At 37.7% G+C, this 25,381-nt stretch overlaps 1 protein-coding gene and 1 long non-coding RNA gene across 13 annotated transcripts in view; one reads left to right on the forward strand and one right to left on the reverse strand.

The window, feature by feature from the left end:
- LOC103910324 (uncharacterized) overlaps window positions 1-25,381 on the forward strand; it is a 42,268-nt gene that overhangs the window by 2,639 nt on the left and 14,248 nt on the right. Inside the window, exon 2 of one of the 5 annotated variants that reach the window (XR_012401199.1) lies at window positions 7,810-7,986. The exons of the other annotated variants lie outside the window; for them this stretch is intronic. This is a non-coding gene — a long non-coding RNA (uncharacterized lncRNA). Of the gene's footprint in view, window positions 1-7,809; window positions 7,987-25,381 lie in introns of those variants that run through there. 5 annotated transcript variants of the gene reach the window in all.
- elavl3 (ELAV like neuron-specific RNA binding protein 3) lies at window positions 1,380-18,631 on the reverse strand. 8 transcript variants are annotated; one of them, XM_005164219.6, is made up of 7 exons: window positions 18,237-18,631; window positions 12,454-12,670; window positions 12,273-12,376; window positions 7,848-8,001; window positions 5,577-5,805; window positions 5,119-5,157; window positions 1,380-4,039 (listed from the first exon to the last, which is right to left on the reverse strand). In XM_005164219.6, the coding sequence occupies exons 1-7, from the start codon at window positions 18,243-18,245 to the stop codon at window positions 3,712-3,714; spliced, it is 1,080 nt and encodes a 359-aa protein (XP_005164276.1). In that variant the 5' UTR covers window positions 18,246-18,631; the 3' UTR covers window positions 1,380-3,711.

Consider the following 25,381-nt stretch of genomic DNA (forward strand, 5'->3'; position numbering starts at 1 on the left):
AGCAGTTTTTTTTTTTTTTTTGTTCGTTTTTTTATTTTATTTTTTTTACTCTATTTGTTCCCTTTAAAGAAAAAACAAAAAAGGTGTAACCACATTTTGGCAAAATGAAAGTATTTAAACTTGCAAATAGAATGAAAGAAACCATAAATATACACAAAACATACTTTCATACGAGGCAATAATAATAATAATCATAATAATAATGATAATAAATAGTTTTTAAGTTAACAATAAGTTAAAACTACAAGCTTAGTCGCCCAAATAATACAAGTTCATTGGCGCTATATTGAAATTTTTTTCTTTTTTTCACTTTAAATCATTTATGTTGCAACGAAAGCTACCACAGACTTTTACAAACACAATTAAACACGTTTTTGATTGAAAGGAAATAACTCTAACTAATTCTAAAACCTGCATACACTGTAAGAACAGCAACTAAGTATAAATAATGGAAACAAATATAAGAAACCGTACCCAATAAAAGGAACCAAAAGGAAATCTTCGACCCACGTGTCCTCTATGGCAACATCAACAACACAAATACGCTAAGTTAACATGTGATCCTGATATGTAAAGTAAATCAATAAATTACAGGAAGAAATGATATTCTGAAATCAACATGGGCTAAAACCGATGATATTTTAGACAGTATTCCTTTCACGGTCTTTTAGAATTGCTCTTTTTCGCTACCATAGACGGCTGTTTGTTTTAGCTTGCATGGTCAGAGCACTAATAAGGGGGCGGAGGAAGGGATAATGGACATTTTTAGAGACCAGAGCTCTTGGTGCTTGCTTGATTCTTCTACTGAATCTGTTAGTTTTAACACTTTTTTTTGTTTGTTGTTGTTTAGTTTTTTTTTTTTTGTCGTTTTTTGCCATTTTGTCATTGTTCATTACGTTTGATCCTTTCACTATTCTGCAAACCATTTCAGTATGATGTTTAATTTCTTTTTTAAAAAATATATATATCTTTTGTTCTCAGTCAATATAAAAACGAAGCACATTGCACTTACTGTTCCATAGGAAAGTTTTTTGTCTTTTTCTTTTAATGATTATTATTGTAGTTGCTCAAGCGGTGCAGTATGTTTGTTTCCTGGCATTGTCCTTGGCTCTCTGAGGGAATGAGGGAAGTGGTGTAGCTAAAGATTTCTATTCAGTCGCCAGGCGCACTACTAGTTTGCCCTGGTAACTTTTATCCATGCCGTCAACCATTTTATCTGTATGTTTATGATTCTCGTCCCCTCTAGGGCACACCACTGATGAATTCCAGAATGAGTTGAGTTAGTGAAAGAAAAGGTAATGTGGCGTAAGCTGAGAGGGGTTAGGTCACAGTTTTGATACGATCATGAGAATGGAGGGCTTAGAGACACTTTGCTTTGATGTGTGTGTGTGTGTGTGTGTGTGTGTGTGTGTGTGTGTGTGTGTGTGTGTGTGTGTGTGTGTATGTGTTTCATCAGTGACAAAGCTAAGATTCCTTGGTTGGTTAGTGCTTGTGCAAAGGAGCAAAATCAGGTGTCAATGATATGAGCGTGGAATACATAAGATATGTGGAGCGTAAATTAAACAAAAAAAAAACAAAACAGTAGAATGATAGACAATTGCCTTGTTTGATGACATACTGGCGAATAAAATTCACTATGGATTTTTGATTACATTTATAAGTGCAGCTACATAGTATTATGTCAATTATTCAACGTTTTTGGTGCACTGAACATGCTGAAGCGTTAAGGTGATTCATCTTTTGGCCGATGTGAGGTGAAATGCTCTGGGTGTTTCGCCATTAAGAGCTTCACTGCACCGTCATTGAAGCAACGCTTGATTTTTCACTTTAGAGAAACCGTCTTATCTACTTTTTTTGTTGTTCCTGCGTAATGCGTACATGTATCCGTCTGCTGATCCTTTTTTGAACGTTTCGTATGTTTCTCTTTTTTTTTTTTTTTTTTTTTTGAAAATGAAATGGTTTCACTGCATGTAAGTCTTAGTCCCCAACCCTCCTATCCCCTCCCTACCACCGCAGACTGGCCCTCTCTCCCCAAAGTTGAAAACTCTGAAAATAAAAGCCATGCGGTGTGTCCAAAGATTTCCACAATTTAAGAATCTGTAAAAATGTTGCACAAGGTCTTGTTTTTTTTTTCTCGTAGATATAAAAATATATTAATCTCTAATGTAATCCTTTTCAAAGAGATCATTGTCCTCTTTGGCTAACACAGCGTTATTTAGAAAAGCAAAATGTCACTTGATTTGAACACACATTTACATCTCTCATTTCTTTTCTTCATATAACGTGAAGGTTTGCGATTTTACAGCAATGTCTCTCCCCATGTAACAGTTTAGTTTTAATCACAGGGCTGTGGATGGCTTGGGCATTGTCGTTACTATATCTAGGGAATATTTCATTTATGACATAACAAAAAGGAATCATTTGTAGCTCAATTGGCTGCGACTTGCTTGGAAGGGCCTTGAGGACTTAAAGGACTCGATATGTAGCTGTTTAGATATGCAGGGGCTGCTAAAACCGATTTGGGAAAAGCGAATTACAACGCAATTCTGGAGGTTATGAAGAGCAAGGGTGACAAATCCAAGAGGCCCCTGACCTCCATAAAGCACTCACTCTCTTTAACGCGAACATCTCAAAGAGCTGACACACAGCATTTCCCACTCACAGGCCATTTAAACCTGTTTAGAAGAAGCCCTGGAGATTATGGTTGGCCTTCATAATTGGTTTGAAAGACTTTCAGAAGAATTCCAAATGCATTCCTTCGCAATGGGTAAACTGCCCCTAGTTACACAGATAACTGCATGTGGTGGAATCGATTCTAAATTCTACCTCTAAAACTCAGAGTGGAAAGATACAAGAAGATTCTAGGTCGCCATGTTTTGCCCTCCACTGGAGGTACGTGTTTGCGTATGTGCATGCATGCGTGCGTGAGTGTCTCTGTGTTGAAATTTGTCTTTCAGTGTGCTGAGGTGATTGTGATGACCCCCTGGTAACCTCTCAATTTTGTGACTACCATTTGCATGGTTTGTTAGGTTGGACTTCAAGTAAGGTGTGTGTGTGTGTGGCGCCGTAAGGCAAGGTTGCAACCTAATTTAGAGCCAGGAATCCGTAATCAAAGTTCTAGAAAAATGCGTACATATTTGGCTATTATAACCACCTTAAATGTTGAATATATAGTTATATAATATATATATATAAGAGAACACTGTTTTTAATCATTTGTCTCTAAAAAAAATCACTGATTCAAAATGCCCAAGTGTAAAAAAGTGACTACATCCTCTGGAGCCAGACAGGAGAGTTACTGGGGCAAGATTTCGGGATAAATTGCACATATTTGATTTAACTTTTTTCTTTTTCGTTGACCAGTTCTCGTACTTTGCCTGAATTAAATTAAATCTCTGCAGACATTCTCCGTCACATTCATTAGACTGTCCCTCCTTTTGGATTTCCCCATTCCCGCCTCACACTTCTGCTAATTCAATACAGGCAAACTGTGGGAAGGACTAGCATGTTGTGTAGAGAGAAAAGAAAAAACGACTCTACTTGTGTATTTTTGTTCAAAACAACTAAATGTGTGTGTGTGTGTGTGTGTGTGTGTGTGTGTGTCGAATGTATGTTAGAGAGAGACTCAGTCCAGGCCCATGTAGAGTGAATGTACAGGGAGCTCAGTAGCTCCCCCTGCATGTTAAAGAGCAATAGTGACTAGGCCTTCCTTCAAGCCTTGTGCTGCTTGCTGGTCTTGAACGAGACCTGCAGCACGCGGTCGCCCAGGCGGTAGCCATTCAGACTGGCGATAGCCATGGCTGCCTCGTCGTAGTTGGTCATGGTGACGAAGCCAAAGCCCTTACATTTGTTGGTGGTGAAGTCACGGATGACCTTGACGTTTGTGACGGCGCCAAAAGGCCCGAAGAGCTGCCACAGGACACTTTCGTCAGCTTCCGGGGACAGGTTGTAGACGAAGATGCACCAGCCGGCTCCAGTGGGCCCGGTCAGGTTGACCCCGGCAAGACTAGTCATGCTGTCAATGGTTATGGGGGAGAATCTGGGGAGGACAGAAAGAGAGCTACCATGGGTGTCATTCTGAAGTTCGTTCATCATCATGTGTGTTTCTGCCATTTTTTGTCGTACCGGAAACACTCAATCTCCACAGCCTCCACGAGCAACTATCATATCAACTAGTCATGAGTAGGGCCAGACAGAATCTGAGGACATTTTTTTGCTATTTCTGCGAAGAATTTTGTAAAAAATCTGCGGATTTATGCGGAATGATTTTAGGAGTATCATAACCAAAACCTTAATATATGAAATAAAAGAAAGAATAGCTTTTTAACTTTTATTTATTGTTGACAATGCAAATCCAAATCCACTTATTTGGTAAACAAAGCAAGTCTCTCATATAACGTATCTGCTAAAAGACAGAAAGTATTACTGTACAAAAAGTATTGTAAATAAATCATGTGAAAATGTATTATTATTATCATTATTATTATATCATAGTAATATAAGTAAAATTAATTTAAAAACTTAATAGCTATAAATTTGCACACATTTACATGAGTAAATACATAGACTCAATAATAGACAAAAAAACTGCGAATTTCTGCGCATGCAGATTCCGTGTGGGCCTAGTCATGACCAATCAAACTAGCCAGATTACCAGTTAAAAATAGAGGCCACAGAATTCACAATGTCCAACAAAATCAAGATATTTAGCAAAACAGAAACCTAGAGAGGAATGAAGGCAAATCAACAGAAAATTGGAACAAACATAGGAGACGCAAAACGGAATCTTGAATGTCCATGCTGGTGGAAAAAAAGGACATTAAAACAACCAAAACTGAAAAAAAATAATGTTAGTTCAATACAGAAATACAAAATCATTTCAATCAAGGAATCAACCAAAAGAACAAAAAGGTTCAACAAAGCCATGCCAGAATGCCTGCTGTGATATCAGCTACGTCAATCTAGTCTACTGAAAGGATGTTTGCTCAAATCAAATTGCTAACTTAAATGCTTTAGTCAGCAGGTGGTATTCCGGGCACTTTGTTTGAGCTTATTAAGGCATGGATGCTTTTGAAAGTTGAAAGGACACCTTTTTTTTTTTTTTTTTTAAGAAATTACCTCTTGACTCCGTAGCTGGCGTTTAGTAAATTGTCGAGTCTGCAATGCAAGAGGGAGAGTGACGGAGGTGAAGATATTAGTTGCAAGATCCAACAACCAGAGCAAAGCGTTTTCATGCAGCCACTTCAACCAGCAGGGGGAGCTCCTTACTGGGCAGCGCATCCTCCAATCAGCAGTGACGCAGTGCTTACAGGGCCCTCAGGCGATGGATCTGGAGTACTGCGCACATGTTTGTACTGCGATAAATGCTTCTAAATGCATCTGTGCCAAGACTGATTCACACACACTGTGTTTTATTTCTAAGCCGGTCAGTTGTTTTAAGAATTTACGCACTGCCTCAAACAGAAGCACTGTGATTTGTGGAGATCCCCCTGATGGCGTGAGTGTGCTGCAGTTTAAAGGAAAGCCGGCAGGATAGGTAGGGTGTGGTCGCGGTGTTGTGTGCATGGCTGCAGTACCTGAAGCGCTGGGTCTGGTGGTGCAGAGGGCCAGTGTAGCGGCGAGCGGCTGTCTGGTAGAGCTGGGTCAGCAGAGCCTGTCCTGTCTTCTGACTGGGGTTGTTGGCGAACTTTACGGTGATGGGCTCAGCTGCTCCTAGTGGCTTCTGACCGTTCAGGCCCTTGATGGCCTCCTCTGCTTCGTTCCGTTTGTCGAACCGAATGAAACCTACCCCGCGCGATATACCTGCTCCGGACAGAAAGCGACGCAATGTTAGCACCGTAAATCAAATTACCGCCAGGCAAATGAGTTTTATGGTTACCATTTTATAATGCTCTATGAACTTAATATTTTTTATAAATTAAAGGAGATTGAACATAATCCCATTCAGTTGTCCCAAATAAGCTCAAGAAATGTGTTGATTGAACTCATTTTAAATAAGTAGTTAGCCTCTTTAATATTTTCCAAATGATGTTTAACAGTGCAAGGACATTTTCACAGTATGTCTGATGATATTTTTTTTTCTTCTGGAAAAAGTCTTATTTGTTTTATTTCAGCTAGAAATAATTTTTTACATTTTTAATTTTTTAAAAACCATTTTAAGGTCAAATTAATTAGCCTCCTTAAGCTATATTTTTTTCGATAGTCTACAGAACAAACCATCTTTATACAATTACCCTAACTTAACCTAATTAACCTAGTTAAGCCTTTAAATGTCACTTTAAGATGTGTCTTGAAAATATCTAGTAAAATATTATTGTCATCATGACAAAAATGAAATATTAAAAATTTGTTATTACAACTATTATGTTTAGAAATGTGTTGAAAAAATTTTTCTCTCTGTTAAAGAGAAATTGGGAAAACAAATAAACCGTGGGGGTAATAATTCAGGGAGGCTAATAATTCTGACTTCAACTGTGTGTATATATATATATATATATATATATATATATATATATATATATATATATATATATATATATATATATATATATATATATATATATATAAATAGTTAAAGTCAGAATTATAAGGCCCCCTGTTTTTTTTTTACTCCTTAAAGGTACATTTAAAGGCTTTACTAGGTTAATCACGTTAACTAGGCTGGTTAGGGTAATTAGGCATTATTGTATAATGATGGTTTGTTCTGTAGACTGTCAGAAAAAAAAATAGCTCAAAGGGGCTAATAATTTAGTCCCTAAAATGTTTTTAAAAATTAAAAACTGGTTTTATTGTAGCCAAAATAAAACAAATAAGACTTTCTCCAGAAGAAAAAATATAATCAGACATACTGTGAAAATTTCCCTGCTCTGTCAAATATCATTTGGGAAATATTTAAAAAAGAAGAAAATTTTTGACTTCAGACTTTAACTATATATATATATATATATATATATATATATTTATTTATATATATATATATATATATATATATATATATATATATATATATATATATATATATATATATATATATATATATATATATATATATATATATATATATAAAGATCTTAGATGCAAAAACCTCTAAATGCCGCTTGATAATTTCTTCTAAAATTAGCATTTTTCTCTAACTCTTGTGTGTAGGTTCAGAAATATCACTTTTATAGTAATGAATGAGTGTTTTCCATTGCATAAAAGTTAAATAACTGAACATAAACATGAGAGGCTGAGAAAAATGCTCATTTTAGGAAATGTTTTTAGATGGCATTTAGAGGTTTTAGCATCTGAGCTCTTCATATATAAATTGTAATATTGTATATTGTTTACTAAAAACACAAAAATATTTTTGTTACTTAAAAATAATAATAAACGATTACAGAATGAAAAAATGGTATCCATTTTGTGTAATCTAGTGTGCTAAAATTTAAAATATAGAAACAAGATTTATTAAATACATATTTTTACTAAAATCATAAAAATATTTGTGTTACTTAATAAATAAACATTAACAGAATAAAAAAATATTATTCATTTTGTGTAATCTAATGTGCTAAATAAAAAATATTGAAACAATATTTATTAAATATATAATTAAAATGAAAAATATACAAGTAATTTCTAATTCAAAATAAAATAAATAATTATATTATCTTAATGATCCTTAAACAACACTGCCAAAAATGTGCATTAAAATATAAACAGGATCAATTTCATTTCACATTAACTGTGAAGCATGTATCCTTTTTTTTCTCTTTATTTTCTGGCGTCACATCCAGAGCTTTAATTAGCTTTTTAATCCTCCCCCAGGGTGCGTACGCTGTTAGTGGAAGTGAGGTAACGTTTACCTGTGACCTGGTCTACCAGGATGCGTGAGGTGATGATCCTTCCATACTGGGAAAACAACTGCTCCATGTCTTTCTGACTCATGGTTTTGGGCAGGCCGCTCACATACAGGTTGGCATCGCGGATGGAAGCTGAGCTGGGCCTGGCGTAAGACACCTAACATAATTCACACACAGCAAAAAAAACACAAGGAGCTCCGGTTAGGGTTTCTTTTAATAGAAATATTAAGAAGCATGCATCAAGACAGCTGTGACAGTCTTAAAACTCCTGGCACTGCAAACTTTCAAGTGTAGTCGAAGCGAATGTGTCACAGCACTGCCGCGCTCAAAGCCAAGACATCCGCCCACTCTCTCTCATCCCTCCTTCCTTGAAAATTCACGTCTTTCACACGCACTTCACTCCAAACCAAACCCGCTTCCCTTATTAAATGCTCCTTCAGCTTTACTGTGCTCCTGACAGCAGAAACACGAGCCCACTCTCGCATTCACACTTCCACACCCTCTGCATTGATTTGAGATCAGCTCCCTCGGGGAGTCATGAGGAGCATTTGATATCTTGGGCTGGTATTCTAGCCGCCCATTTTATACAAGATAGCAGTGTTTGGAACCCGTTCCACTTCGAGATGCGTCATGTAATATAAAGTCCAATTAGGCAGTTGTTTCGACGTTCAAATATTCATCTCATTTTTATATTCCCATCTACAGCAACAAAAAATTCCCCAGTCAAGCCGGTATTTGAGAAGAGAACAGATTTTTGCTCATAAAATATGTATATTTATGAGTTTACTCTTGACTTTGATTGATGGAGTCAGTTTGTGCGCATGTGGTTTTTGGAGATAAAGAGATTGGCCCCCTCCTTCTCTTCTCCGTCTCTTTCTTTTGTCTTCTCTCTCAAGGGGAAACTGCTCCTCTGGCAACCGACGAACCAAGTAAACAGATTACAAGATGTCCAGCGTCCCTGACAACTCCTCCATACACAGCCTCACAAAAAAAGCCATGAATATAAAAAAGACGAAGTGACAGCAAATCAAATAAAAAGCACAATAGTGTGCAATAATGTTGTTGTACAATGTTTCTGTTCAAGAATATTACCCATACAGTGCTCAGCATAACTGAGTACACGCCATTTTGAAAATGATCCACTTAATTTCTTATTAATTATCCACTTCTCAGTGAATATAGGCAATGTATTTTTGTGCATTTAAACAAAACAAATGTATTAAACATATATTTATTAAAATAATATTTTAGTTACCAAACATACTTAGAAACTGAAAAAATAATACAATAAAATTTTAGGCAAAATACTGCAAAAAAATAAAACCTAAAAAATTTCAACAAAATTTTTACAATTTTTTGCTTCTTTTAATTTTTCCTCTTTTTTTAAATTTGTATTTAATATTTTGCTCTAATATTTTTGTAGTTTTGGACCGTTATCGTAAGTTATTTTGTTAGATAAGCTCCAGTACTGACTAATCTAATGTATATGCACAAGTCTAATATTGTATAGTTTCCTATTAAAAACATGAATTTAAAAGATAGATTTGTGAGAGGTGTATGTATATTTGCTGAGCACATATAAGTCTTGTTTATACAAGGACATGTCACCTAAATTAGTCTTGTGCTCTTTTTGTGTTTATTTCTACTGTGTAGTTTTTATTTATAACATGGATATACATTTGTTTATTAATATTGCCAAATATAGAAGTCAGAATCTTATATATACGCAACTGTATAAATATATATATATATATATATATATATATATATATATATATTTTTTTTTTTTTTTTTTCTATTGTCTATCTTTTCTTGATGTAAATGTAATCATTCTTTTTCATAATATATATATATATATATATATATATATATATATATATATATATATATATATAWAAATAWATATATATATATATATATATATATATATATATATATATATATATATATATATATATATATATGTATGTATATTTTTTGTAAATATAGCCAGATTTTATCTTTTTATCCTACTGTTTTTTAACACTGTCTTTATAGATTTTATTAGCTTTTAACATGTACAACAGAAATCAAAACCAAACATACATACATAATAATAATAATTTTGCATTATAATTTTATATTGTACAAAATAATTATAATATAATAATTATAATATTTGATACAAATGTATTAATTATTTTTCATTAAAAAACATAATATATTACAATATATATTATTTTTCTAAATATAGTTTTTTTATCTTACTATGTTTTTAACACTGTCTTTCTTGATTTTAGTAGCTTTTAACATAAACAACAATAATTAAAACCAAACATAATAATAATAATAATAATAATAATAATAATAAACGAAAAATAATAATACAAAAAATGATCATTAAAAAACAAAAAGCATATAAGTAAATGCATGTACTTACACATCATATACATCATACAACAACAACAACAACAACAACAACGATATAACAATAGCAAGTGACACAGAGTCATACAGAGATAAAATTTGTATCAACTTCCTTCAAGAAACTTACAAGGGATTCCAAATTTTGAAAAACTTTTCAGGTTTTCTCTTTACTATATAAGTAAATTTTTCTAAAGCCAATTTTTTTTTTTTTTTTCAAATTGCAGGCTTTCTATAATTTTGCAAAAAAATAGCTATTATAAGTTTTGCATGTAAAAAACAGAACTAGTAAAAGTGCTTGTAATAAGAAAAATAATTAGATTGCACAGTTTTGGACATTTGGGTATACCCTGTTTTAATGCTATGGATAAAAGTTTAGAAATTTCTCCCAAAAATGTTCAACCAAAGGACTATCTTACTATCTTTTACTTGCTTTTAATATGTATTGTTTATTTAGAATTTAACTTGATATTGCGCAATAAATTATAGCTTATTGACTAATACAGTGTATTTCAGCTATAACATGTTGCTAATCCATTTATAATACAATCTAATTTCTAATATAATAATCTACAATGTCACTTTTTATTGCATAATACAGTAAAACATGCAATTATATATATATATATATATATATATATATATATATATATATATATATATATATATATATATATATATATAATGTATTTATTTATTTATTTATTTATTTTTTTTAACCAGGGCTCCTTTTCAGAGCTTATTTACTATTTAATGTTTTCTCTCTATAACCTTTATCTTCAATGGTTGGTTTTAGAACAAAGCGTTTGATTTAAATTTTAAACACATGGGTGGGTATATTTTAATCTGTGACCTTTATGTATAAAGTTTTAGCCAAAAAAGTTAACCAAGCAAACTGTTTTTTATTTATTTATTTTATTTTTTTTTATCATATCCAGGATTCCATTTTAATGTGCTCCAAGCCATTGCATGGCTCTTAATCTTGTTGGTGCATGTTTCGCCATCAGACCTTGGCATAATGATGTGTTTTTCCACCATATGCGTGTTTGCGTCTTGCAGGCCAGTATGACTAAGCAGCGGTATTATTGAGGTAGGGGTGTAATTGTGCAGCGTGTGGGTGACTGAGTGAGTGTACAGCAGAGACTGGAGCAGGGGGATGTATTGGAGGGATAGAATGCTGCCCCATAATTAACCCTCTCTCTGTCTCTCCCACAGTACAGATGGTGCCTGCAGCCCATATGGCCCCTAATCCTGTCATTGGCATTCGGCTCCCTCCTAGCCTTTGCTCCTGCGCCCCCACTCCCTCCCTCCCATCCTTGCTTTCGACTCTCTACCTTTCTAACAATACCATATTGACATGGAAAATGTGACATTTGCCCAGCTTAAGGATTCAAGGGTAGTGGGCACACGGAAGCTGAATGTCAGATAACAGCAACAAAGCTTGGTGAATGCACTGAACAAACAAGGTGATTGGGACAATGGTTGTTTAAATAACTATGCCAATAACATTCGCTTACAGTTGTTATTCGCCAAAGACCGTAGGTGTCTTAGGAATCCATATTGCTTGTATATGAGCGAGTGCAAACACAAATCTAGAAAAACTGGTGATCCCGTTCTAGGATTTGTCATGATCTTTGATGTGCGGTGATCAGGTGGAGGATAAAATCCGACTGTTTAATCTCTCTTTTACAGAAGCCCAAGCAGACCTTTCCCCACCCTGAAGCCCATCAGAATTGGGGACAAAGAAGGCCCTAATTAGCCAAGATTGGAGGCAGATGGGGCTCTCTGCGCTGACCTCCAAGCTTCACATTGCCTCTCCCTAATTACATTTCCATCACAATCACCTCAGCATACAACCCGTTGCTTTCTGACCTCCACTTTCTGCTTTCTTTTGCTGCTTTTGTCTCCACCGCTGAGATTCCTCCCCTTCTCCACCCTCTTCTCCTCCCCTCCTGCTGTCATGTCTGTCTTGGGCTCTGCTTTATTCCCTACTTCCTCTCCATCGAGTGATTGAAGATCTCTTACCTTGATTGTTTTGGTCTGCAGTTTGAGACCGTTGAGCGTGTTGATAGCCTTGTCGGCGTCGTTGGGATCCACATAGTTTACAAAGCCATATCCCAAGCTCTGGCCTGCGAAAACATTGAGAATGTGCTCAATAATGTAGATTTAATTCAAATATGCTCAACGCAATCTAAACTTGGGTTACCTGTGATCTTGTCTCTGACCAATTTGCAGGACTCGATTTCCCCGATGCTGCCAAAGAGGCTCTTGAACTCTTCCTGGGTCATGTTCTGAGGCAGGTAGTTGACGATCAGGTTAGTTTTGCTGTCATCTGTGGCGCCGTTAGTGCTAATGACAGGGCCGTTAGGCAGGCTGGTTCCGCTCGGACCATTGGACACCTGAGTTTCCATGGTGCTAATTATCTGCAGGTGGAAAATATAACAGGTTGGGTGAGGAACCATAATTTGAGGGGTGTAATGCTTGGCATTCTCGCTGAGAGGTTAAAAATCAATGCGTCTGAGAGGGATAGGGCCTGAGGAGGACAATATCCCACCCTTCCTCCTCCTCTGACCTCCCTCACTTCAGCTCTCTCCATCAGCCCCTGGCCCTGCAGATGTCACAGTCCTTTCACTCATTCCCAACCCCCCCTTTACGCTGTCCAGGGTCAAACTGTGTTACGTCACTCGCCGCTGATGACAAAGGGAGGACGAAAAAGCATAGCTAGCATAACTAAACCTTGTTTATGTGAAAAGTGTGTGCGTTTGTGTCTGGGTTTTCGGTTCATCCGTGTTGCTGTGGAGCACAGCGTGATGCTTAATTTGGCCTACAGGGGATTTTCAAAGAACAGATGTATGCAGGTTGTAGATGCTACTTTCAGTTTTTAACGGTCGCTTTCTGTCACAATGCACAAGTTCTCAGAGCAAGCACTCTGCATCGTACCAGAAGGGATTTGCCAATTTTATCTATGTTGATTTATTTTTTTCGATGTTTTCCCAGGGCTGGTAACTATCCAGAATGTACAAATTGGCATGTGTAGTAATATATGTTCACATATTAGTCATCTTTAGCTGACTGAAAGCACTCTTTCCCCAGAACGGCCCCTAGGGTGGAACAGGGTGTCTCACCGACTTAATTAACAATGCATTCATGATCTTTCTGTTGGATCCCCACAATCAACAGGCAGAATCATATACGCCACAAGTGTCCCTACTAGTTTTTGGTGATTAAAATGATTTCTAGGAATTCATGCAGCAATGCAATTGGAGATAGCAGAATTGTCTGATATCTAATCAAACTGAACAATCAGTAGCTCAAACAGGTAGATCTGCACTAGTGTGGGTAGGCTGTTCTTTTGTTCTCCCTTCACTATCGCCTCTTGCTCTCATCTCGCTGTAACGCTGTGTCTCTTCAGTGGAATGATTTATTCTTGCCTTGAGCCTTACCTCTAACCAGGTTGCCCAGGTAACAGCAGTCTGACGACTCTTGCTATTGGCTTGCTTCTTGACTTTTAGCAAGCCTCACATGTATGTGCGCACGTTGTATGAGTGCATGTTAGCTTTTTTTTAATAAAATAAGCTTTCGGGGCAACCGGAATTTATATCTCAGGCAAATTGACACTGACAAGGAGAAAGCTCAGAGAGGCAAGTTATTAAAGCAGTACAAACATGGATCTGACATTTCACTGTCACCCAAGCAAAAGGGTGTTTGTTTGATCAATCAAATGGCCATGGCACCATTTGCTTTTTCCGTTGGCAGTAGCCCTAATATATCCTGGGATATATCTCAAGTTCAGAATTTCAACCTCAAACAGCAGAGCTGTTGACACACAGAGAGCGAGTCTTGACACAAAGTGACAAGATCGTGGCGAATGTGATTCGTGAACTGAAGTAAACCTCCCCATGGCAAGTCAGCCATCCACAGCGACGAATGTAGTGAGTTACACAACACACAGGCTCTTCGGCCACACAGACTGACACGTACACTATCTTACAGCCCAGATACTGGCGCCAGCACAGCAGAGGTAGAGGTGGAAGAGCACTTCATCCCAAAATACATAACTCGCCGAGACAGGCGAGAGACTGCTTATAGTGCTGGAGTTCCTTCTACTGAGCCTGAATTATCGCTATTAAAAATAGGACTTACGAAACAAGAAACGTGGCCACTGAGCGGGCTTTGACGTTCCTGCCCCAGCCTGTACTTTGCTATTTTTGAGCGACTTCTCCCTCAATATTTAATGCAGTGCATCAGCATCGCCTACACAAGGACCCAGACTCGCACGCAAACAACTCATAAGCAAAACCTATTACCTTCCCACCAGCGCGCTGATAAAGATAAATGACTGCACCGATTCCTTTTAGTGAGTCTGTAATTAGAGTCGGCTGAAATTACCATCAAGCCTTGTCAGAGGGAGGAGAAAATTTAAGTTCACTTTTTTAGAAAAATGTTCTGTTGAATGACACAAATGGAAGAAAAACCAGCTGCTACATAAAAATGAATTTAGAACAATGCACTTATCGTAAATTAACATACAATTTCACTATTTGTAATCATAAACATGTCAGCAAAAGCTCATTTAAAATGTATTAATTCATTTCATTTTCAGCTTAGTCCCTTTATTAATCAGCGGTCACCACAGTGAAATGAACCGCCAACTTATCCAGCATATGTTTTACGAAGCGGATGCTCTTCCAGTCAAACCCAACACTGGGAAACACCCATGCACACTTACATTCACACACATACACTAGGGCCAATTTAGTTTATTCAATTTCAATTCAATTTAAACTCCACACAGAAATGCCAACTGACCCAGCCAGAGCTCGAACCAGCGACCTTCTTGCTGTAAGGTGATCGCGCTACCCTACCCACAACGCCACCGTGATTCCCCCTAATTTAAAATAATAATAATAAAATAAGCAGAGGCCTGAAAGCAGCATGAGATAAAGTAATTTGACTGTGAGGACGCTCACGTCACTTCCTTAATGCCCCTGTGCAGGCAGCGAGGAAGCCATTTTCTTAAAATAAACACATCTTGCTGAAGATCCGCTGAGGTAAACACATAAAGCATATGGCTGATCTAATCTGTAGCTCTACGCAACATGTCAACATTAATTTTGAGACTGCGAGGATAGCGCTTCCCAGCATGATCCATTATTGGCTGTGGGAAATGAATGGGTGTTCGTGACATTTCTGACGCCTAATGCAGATCTTAATTTTATCATTCGTAATTCATAAATGTACATGTCTGGACGGGCCTCCTGACTGAAATGTGAATGCCGGCTTGTCAATAGGCCGTTTCGGTAACAGATTACAGGATTATCTTAAACAAAAGGCATTAGCCACACTCTCACTGCAGCTTAAGGGATCACAGTGGCAGCTGTAAAACAACAGGACACAAGTCAAAACTGAACGGATAAACCCTTCTTTTTTGTTGGCTTATTTTTTTTTTAATTGGTGAATTTGGCTAATTTCGGTCGTGCAAATAAATATAAGATCATTGATTTATCACGCGAATAAATATTTATGTATTCTCAAAAGGAAAGCGTTACTTTATGTATATATTTATATATGTATAAAAAATCACGTGATTATATTTTTAATCATGAACGCCATCAAACGGAGAGAAATGGCTCAAGTAGTTGCTATTCCGCTATTCCTCTTTGGTCGCTCTCCAGAGTGCTGAATTCGGGAGTGGCTCACCATGAACGACTACATTCAAAATATCCTTGGCGCCGCGGGCATATTTATTTCTTTTCAAGTGGACATTAAGCTCTTGATGTCGTCTTTACAAATAAACACGTTTGCGAATCGTTTAAAATCGTTATCCTCTCGTCCTTTGATTGGAGTGCGCGTGTGCTTGTTGGGCATTCACAAATCCGAGCTGCTTTTTGCTGAATAAACGTATTGACACTAGCGAACAAAAGAGCCACCCGTTCCTCCTCTACAGAGACCATGGCAGCACTATGAATATTAATGTAAACAGTAGCGCTTTGTGTTGAGGCCAGAGGCTGCGGGACTCTCCGGGAACAATGAACATTGCAACTGCCTTCACTCTTATTTCGCAAGACTATTTAATAATAATAATAATAATAAAAATAATGATAATTATAATAATAGTAATAGCCTAATTAATAAAAACGTAAAAATATATTGCATATATTTTAATTACAATGTCATCAAATAATGTCATCTTTCATTTGTATGTAAAATATTATAATATTATTCTATAATTAACTGATTATTGTTAAATCAATAGTCTTTAAATCATTGTAATTTGCATTGTTTTGTTTTATGACCTGTAATAATTAATGATATTTTGAATAAAGGGAAAAAACAAGGCCTTGTGATCTTATAGCGTGCGCGCCCGGGCTAGTCAGCATACAAATATTGTTGAACATTGGTTTTAAATAACGCCGCCTTTTTCTTTGACTGACATGCCTTTAAATTGCGATTGATGAGCTCGTGCGTTTAGGCGGTTGTGTTGTGTTGTGTATAGTTGTGATGTGCTTGTCCTTGAATTGTGTATACGCGCCTGGAGAAGGTTATCTGACTCAACGGTTTTATGTGCTTGGCACTGCGGTAGAGACTCGTGCTCACGGAGGACTGCGGAACAACATGCCGAAGGGCCCGTCATTCATTCATTTATTCATTCATTCATTCATTCATCACACCGTCTATTAAGGATTAAAATGAAAGGCAAGCGCCTCGTTTTGTCTCGGCTTTTGTCTGAGGTCACTATAAAATAACACCGGCTGTCCTTAGACGAATATATAGCCTATATATTCCACTTATTATTTTCAAGACCATAGGCCTTTAAATAAAATAAAATGTAAATGAATAATGTGTATTTTTACTTCTTAAAAAGCTTTAAAATAATGAAATCAAACATTATTTTATTGAAGATATAATTCCCTGAATCTCTGAAAACGTATCTCTGAAAAGAAACAAAGGCGATTACTCTTACTACACGCTTCATTTATATCAGGCCTGGACATTTAAACGTCATTAATTAATCTTAATATTTTAGACAATCTTTTTTGGGTGGTTTCAAACACCTGCTCGTGTTAAAATGAGCAGTTTTGTTATTGTTTTCACGCGGATTATCTACGTGAAGATGGTGGTTCTGAGCGCGTGCCATCGCTGTCTTCTTTTCGACAAGACACGCCCAAAACGCTTTCCCTCAAGGCCTTTGTATTCCCCTCATATCGCTTATTTACACTCTCGTTGTCCACAAAATGTCTACTCGCGAAGAAATAGATGACATTTATCCATTTGCATACGTGGCATTTAGCCTTTTCCTCTCTCGCGATCTCTCACGAAGCATAATCGCAAGGATTTTTATTCTGCCTGCTTCAATTCAAACCAATGGATGCACAATATCTCCCCTCCCCCTCTGAGTGACTCGACCCTTTTCTTTGCCTTTCCTCTCGATGGGCTCTCAGCCTCCGAGGCATCGTGTTTTGTCTCTGAGTTTCAGTCTGGAGCATCCTTTTTTGAGCCAGGCACGCATGTGCCCTTTTACGCCCCTCTGCCTCCGCCGCACCTCCGCTATTTGAGAGGAATTCCTCAGCGCTCTTTGTTAATAACGGCTAATTATCGCTAATTAACGGATGTAGTAATAAATGTATGTTGCGTATTACGGTTTATGACGAATGGTTCGCACGGCAGGAGAAAGCAATGTTTTGATTTTCCTCCGAAAATGAAGCCAGCTCGGGTGTAGCGATGCTCTCGCGCATGCCTGTATCATATGACTTATACACTGGGCTAATCGTTAATCTTGTTTACTGAATCCGCGATTAGACGTGCCAGTATGCGTTTTGACCACATTTCTAAATTAGCTTGGATTTAGCCAGCCTGTATTTTCACATGTAATATTTGCTGCCTCTATTTGAATGTTTTTCACGCACTGTAATTGATGCTGAGAGGCTGCTCGAATCGATTTTAGTGTTTCATATTGGTCAGAGCAAAAGAAAGAAAGGTTATACGTACAGTAACCATTCTTGACGTACAAAGATGATAGTGATCTAGGTCCTTCGATTTGCAGGTCTTCAGGCTGGATTGCAGATATTATTACGCCGTGGCTTGGAATGGAGAAATGCAAATGTCAGTTTCCAAAGGAAAAGAAAAAAAAAGAAAAAGGAAAAAGGACAGTCTTCGCCAGGAAATCTCAGCCCGTGCGATTGTAGGTTTTCCTCAGCAGTGTGAAAATGAGGATAAGGGGGTTTTCTTCAGGATGATGATGAGAGAGAGATTTCTCTCCGTGTGGCGTGGGCGATGGTTCAGAAAAAAAGAAAAGCAGTGATCCCCAGTAGGGTGTGTCCAGGGGAGGGTGTTGTGGTTCTGCTGTTGTGTGTGTATTTCCCAGCTCCTCGCAGGCTCCTTCTGTGCCTCTGCTGCAATGTTCTTCTTTTATGTGTCCTTCTGGCTGGCAGAGCTTGCTGCTGATTGGCTAATTGTGCAGGGAGGGTACTACATGGCAGCCATTGCAAAGCGCTGCTCTCCCATTATCCCCTTCAGGAGAGATCACCGAGAACCCCCCATCCCTCCAGCCCCCACCATCTCTCCACTCTTCCTTTTGCCCTCCCTTTCTTCCTGCCCCCCCCAAACACACATGCAGAGCTGAGTGAATAGAGCTCCACCTGCACTCCGAACAGATGGGTGCAGAAAAAGACAGGAGCCATGCTTTCTCCTTGCCCCTCGTTCTCTCTCTCCCTCATCCCCTTACTTAAATTTTGTCCTTTCTTGATTTCACATTATTTGTCTTTGTAGATCATTTCTAAGAATGCAGTCCACGATTAAGTCCTCCATTTGTGTGGATGCAGAGCGGCTGTAACTGTGTGAAGGTCATCTCTGGACAAAACAACCTCGACATAACCGTTTCTATATTACCATGTGTTGAATGTGCGCATTACATAATCGACAAAGGCCAACGCTTTAAAATGACAACTATCTGCTCAGCTATTACACGAGGTGTGGTTATCAAGCCGGTTCGATGATACTTGACTGGTAAGATGTGAACATGAATGCACCCATCTCCTTATTGTTCCCGGTTGGTGCTGATATTAAACATCGACACAGTGATTGCAGCGGTTGTTATCTCAAGCTCCCTTCCCCCATTTCTAGTCTCAGGGAGTGGGTAGAGCTCACCGAGACAGGCTGTTTGGTCTCATCTATAATGCATCTCCTGCCCCAGGACTTGATGTGTGACAAATGACCTATTTCTGCACAGACCCCCACAGGGCCTTGACCTGAGGGAGCGCGCTCTGTATATCTTTGTTGTGCGGATGTTGGTAGGTGCGAGTCTCCATAAGTTGGAAGAGATGCATGTAGGCTTATGGAAATGCATGAGGCGTGAGGGGGTTGTTGTTCCCAGCGGAGGATGTGTTTATTTCAGTCTGTTTATGGAGACCTCACCTACATCTGCACCGGCCTTGGGTGACCTTGTGGAAACGGTTGTGTGGCGCTCGTCTTCAACACAACTTCTCTTGATTATGCAGATTGTAGACAGTCACCGCGCAGGTATCAGGCATCAGGAGTCAGCGAGGTACCGAGTGGGTGGTATTGTCGTTGGCGGGCAAATGTGCTGTAATGCAGATCAGAAAAACAGCATTTTCTCGTGTCTGTGCATAATACACACAATTATATATATTTTGCTTGAGGAGTTCTTGGGAAACCATCAGAGATGGGCGAGTGGGCAGAGGCGTTCAAACTCGTTAACCTTTGGGTAATCCGGAGAGCTCCAATGGTTGCGCATTTCTGGCCAAGTGTTCTCTGGTAATCTTGACACATCCTGCCCCTCTGTCCTCTCCTCCCTTTAGTGGTCACTTTCACTTTCAGTTCTTGCTCTCGGTTCTCGTCCCGCGTCTCTACCCCAGTCAGATTCTGAGTGTGGGCCCTGTCTGATATTTTACATAATTGCCTTACATAAGTGGCCAGCTCAGCTCAGAGCTTGGATGATATTAGTGGCGATGAATATTGCATGAGGAAGGCACTCGTTAAGCGTTAATAAGAGGATGGAGATGGGTCCCGCTGTCAGTCTGTCTTAACCCCGCCCACTCTGCTCTGTCAACTCGCCACGTTTCTTAGACCCAGCCGAGGGCGCCATTATAGGTGCGGGTGTTGTTTTCTGCTTTGTGAGCCGAATAAAGGCAGCACTTGTGGCACAAAGAACCCAGGTCTGTTAGCTGCCCACAGTTCCGCACGCACCCCGTTCACACTTAACATGAATAAACTTAATTGCAGAGGCTCATTAGGGGGTCTCCGCTGGTAGCGGGGCAGCTGAATCCAGCCCGTGGGTAAGAGGGCATCTGAAGCACCTATTCACCGCCCCGACGCAGAGGATCAAGCATGCCAGTTGCTTGAAGCTCTTTCGGTAATTTCGCTGATAATTTTTAATGTTCAGGAGCCCCTCCAGAAGAGCCCATTAAGAGACTGTCACTTTTGTCCCCAGTGGCATTACAGCGTAAGAGTCTCTCTTGTGCTCTTTCAATGATCATTGATTTTAGACACTTTTTATGGCCTTCCAAACGCTGTGGGGATGACTGGTGGATGAAACTAAGCAATATACTCTTGTTTTTTTATCCAATATCTCAAAAGTGTCTGTTTTACATGTGCAAATTGTAAATTTACATTTATGAGTGGAAAGCATGTTATGATCACGCTGAATCTGCTTAGCACCGGCGCAGGAGATATGATTGTGTGAAACAGATGTGTTCCATTGCTACAGCTAGTGTTATCCCTTCTTATTATGGTCTGAGGTAACGGATTAGGATGGCTCAAATGACTGCGCTAAAGACGATTTTTTCCAGGATTTGTATTTTCAATTGGCAGTGTTTTAAAATGGCTTAATTTGGATAAAGCTTGTAATGTTATTTCATACATCAAAATGTGCTCAGTAGGATGTATACAACTAAATATGTTTACTCGTAAACATCACTCTATACATCATCACTTGCAGTCAGTATATGGTTTTAGAGTTCATAACATAAATGAGTACACCAGCTTTTTAAAAATTGATATTTTTATAAATTTCACTATACATATGGTTCTTTGAAACAAAAAAGTTTTAATAAACAGTTTTATTTATTAAAATAAGATTTTGGTCACCCAAGGTCTTTAGGAATAGAAAGATAATGCATTTAAATTCAAATTAGTGAATTCAAAATGGACCCTTTTGACAAGTCTGTTATGATACGTTTAACGGTCATCAGCATCTTAAATCCTTGGAGGTTTTTAATGCTTAAATTTAAAAAAAAAACTTATGAACATTTATATGTATTTACATATGCATTATATCATCTTTGCTTCACATTACAAAAAGTGAATTACCACCCTTGTGCGAGTCGTTTCTAATACAGCGTCTATGGGATAGGACAGTAAATTTGACGTTGTTCTCTCCTCTGGCTGCCGTCATCAGTCTTGCACAATTTTTTTTTCCTTTTTCTGAAAGTCTTTATGACATCATCATTGAGTTTATCCTTTATTATTTGAGCAAATAAGGTTGTAAAAAAATTATTTGTTGTTTTCTCCCATTCACTGCACTCATAGTTTTCCCAACTATGACGACTTCCGCTAGAAACCCGGACATGTGAAAAGGGTCTATAAGGTGGCATGGCACCTCAGTGGTTAGCACTATTGTATCAAAGCAAGAAGGTCACTTGTTCGAGTCCTGGCTGGACCAGGAGGCATTTCTGTGTGGAGTTTGCATGTTCACCCAGTGTTCCCGTGGGTTTCCTCCGGGTGCTCCGTTTCCTCCTACAGTCCAAAGACATGTGCTATAGGTGAATTTGATTAAATAAATTGTCCGTAGTATATGAGTGTGTGTGAATGAGTGTTAATGGGTTTTTCCCAGTACAGTGTTGTGGCTGGCAGGGCATTTACTACATAAAACATATGCTGGAATAGTTTGCGGTTCATTCCATTGTAGCAACTTCTGAAATAGAGAAAAATGTACAACAAAATACAACATTTCAACTAAGTATTTTTCCCTAACACATTCATTTAGGTGTTTTAACTTTTGCACCATGATCTAATCATGATCTTTGCATGAAGCTAGTATGTAATGTATATTAGGGCTGCACAATATTGGAAAAATATGATATTGCGATATATTTTTTCTTCTTCGATTAAATATTGCAGTATGAATATAATTTCACCATTAGATTTGTACAGCCATTTGGAAAGATTGCATTTATTTAGATAGATTAGGATCAAATCTTAAATTACAAGCTTATGTAAACACAACAGAGCAAAGATAAAAGTGAAATAAACAGTGCTTGATGGTTTCTAACAGGAGTTCAACGGCATTCAGGTACAGAAATTTAACAAACTAAAAATTACATCGAAAATAATTAATTTAACAATGTTTTTATTTTTTTATTTTTAATACATAATCTAATCCTGTGATGTGACTATTTAGGGCACACACATTGCGATATCGATGCTCAAACGATATTTTGTGCAGTCCTAATGTATATATTATTGTATAGAGTCATATTGAGAAAATTAGTTTAAAAGAGAGTTTATGAGGTGTGTACTTGTAACCCACCAGTCCTACTCCACCAAACCCAGTGCGAGCTGAAAGCACCTTTAGAAGAGGAGTGAGGTTTACCTGCATAGCACTTCACTAGCTGGCCTCCCTTACACTCACCCTCTTAAAACTTACTCCCATCCTGGACGAGCCCCTACGTGTAACTCATCTGTTCTACTGCACCCAACCCGTGCTGAGCTGGGATCTAACTGGCAACTCGTTATATGGGAGTCAGTTGCTCTAACAAGGAAGCTAAAGACCATGACCTCTAGGGATTTTAGGTAGAGCACCTTTAGAGGTCAGAGAGGTGAGATTTACCTGCACAGCACTTTACTAGCTGGCTTTCATTACACTCACCCCCTAAACCTTACTCCCATCCCGGACGAGCCCCCACATGTGACTTACCGGTCCTACTGCACCCAACCCATGCTGAGCTTGGATTGAACTAGCAATTCTTTGTATGGCAGTCAGTTGCTCTAACCAAGAGGCTAAAAGACCATGGTCTCTAGCATTTGCCGTTAGAGCTTTAGAGGTCAGAGGAGTGAGATTTACCTGCATAGCACTTTACTAACTAGCCTCCGTTACATACTCATTTATGCTGGCCACTATATATTAAGTGCAGTAATGGTTTTAATTTAATTTATGTTACATTATTGGATTTTATGGTACTAAACTACATTTATGTGGTAGTTAACCATTTATTTATTGTGCAATGCAATAATGTATGATTATATGCTAACTACTTTTTAAATGTTAAATCTTTCATATTAAAGATATTCTCAGTGGCTCTGGTGTATTTCTCACAACACTATTTACAATTTCATGAATTATTTACAGACCTCTGTATGTTGTAGGTTCAGTTCCAATATGTACTGCAATATTGTCTACAGTTGTGCACAGCTCTACCAAAAGAAAGGCTATGTTTGTTGTAAATAGAGTGTATTTAGTCTTTTGCACACTACTGTGAATACTGTAAATTAGAATTGTAAAGAGCAAATGCAGTAAAAATGTAAAACATCCAAATTCAGTGTCTTGTACTCAGATACCTCACAAAATGCAGTGATGTCTACTTTTACTGTAGTTTTCAAAAGGCTGTGCAAATAGTATCTAGTGCTATCTTGAGCATTTTCAGGAAGTGTCACCAAAATCTGACTTTATTGCATTGGAAAAAATGTACAGAGTAAACCATCAAAATGAAAACATGACAAAGTCATTTGACTATCTTGTTCAATAAACAATGGTGTCAGGACTTTTCATTTTGAGGACACTGACACTTTCACTGACATGAATACTTTCTTTTGAGGAATGAGCTATCCATTTTGAGCAAGTGGCACGCTTTTGCAGGTTATCAACTAGGTTTTGCAGTTTGTACTAATTGTGTTGAGAAATGCATTAACTGTTGTCCAAATGTAAATAGTGTTGTGAGAAGTGCACAAAAGCAACTGAGAAAAACTGTAAAACCCAATTCTAATTCTACCCCATAGCACTCCCCCTTATCCCTATCTCTCGTCTTAGATAGATAGATAGATAGATAGATAGATAGATAGATAGATAGATAGATAGATAGATAGATAGATAGATAGATAGATAGATAGATAGATAGATAGATGGATGGACGGACGGACGGACGGACGGACGGACGGACGGACGGACGGACGGACGGACGGATAGATTGATAGATAGACGGATAGATAGACAAAATGATAGCATAATAGATAGATAGATAGATAGATAGATAGATAGATAGATAGATAGATAGATAGATAGATAGATAGATAGATAGATAGATAGATAGATAGATAGATACTGCACTAAAATCATTTTAAAACAATTCTATTTCATTTCAGTGTCATCAGTATCATAAGCACTCTAGACTACTCTTGAATATTCTTAAATTTATTTCAGTGCTTCTTAATAGTAACTCCTAAGTTTTGCGCATGATTTGGACCTCCACTCACGTACTGAATGCACGAGAACAGGATGTAAGAACATATAATGAAGAGGAATCTCATTAGGCAGCTATGCCGAGCGTGACAGCTCATATAATCATAGTCAATACACTGTTTGGCATTTGTTATGACAGTATTTTATAAAGGGTCCTGACTCATAGAATGCTGTTATGGTGAGTTTGTTATGGTGCCACAATATGTGCAAGCTGTAAATCACACTAGTCAAAGTGCATCTAAAATATATACAGTGGGATCCAAAAGTATGAAATCACGTGAAGATCTGAGAAATCTGAATGTTATGATAAGAAACATTTCACATTCTGCGCATCAGATGATCTTCTTCCACTAAAGCTTAAGATGCTCTTTGGATCAAAAGATGCTGCAGAATATGATCACACATGATTCATACAGCTTGAGTCTTGCTGTTGTCGCAAAGCAAAAATTACAGTTACTAAAAATAAAACACATTTCTGAAAGTGTTTATTTTAACACACAGTTGATTTTCATGAATGCCAATTAAATCATTCTGAATTCCTCTACTTTTATGATTATATTTTAGTAGAATATTGAAATATGGAATAAAAACAAAACAAAAACTAACCCTGAAAACATAAAACCACATTACTTGAAATAAGTTTTAACTAAAATCAAATCAG

The sequence above is a fragment of the Danio rerio genome, chromosome 3 (genome assembly GCF_049306965.1).
Source record: "Danio rerio strain Tuebingen ecotype United States chromosome 3, GRCz12tu, whole genome shotgun sequence".
NCBI classification, from domain to species: Eukaryota; Metazoa; Chordata; class Actinopteri; order Cypriniformes; family Danionidae; genus Danio; species Danio rerio.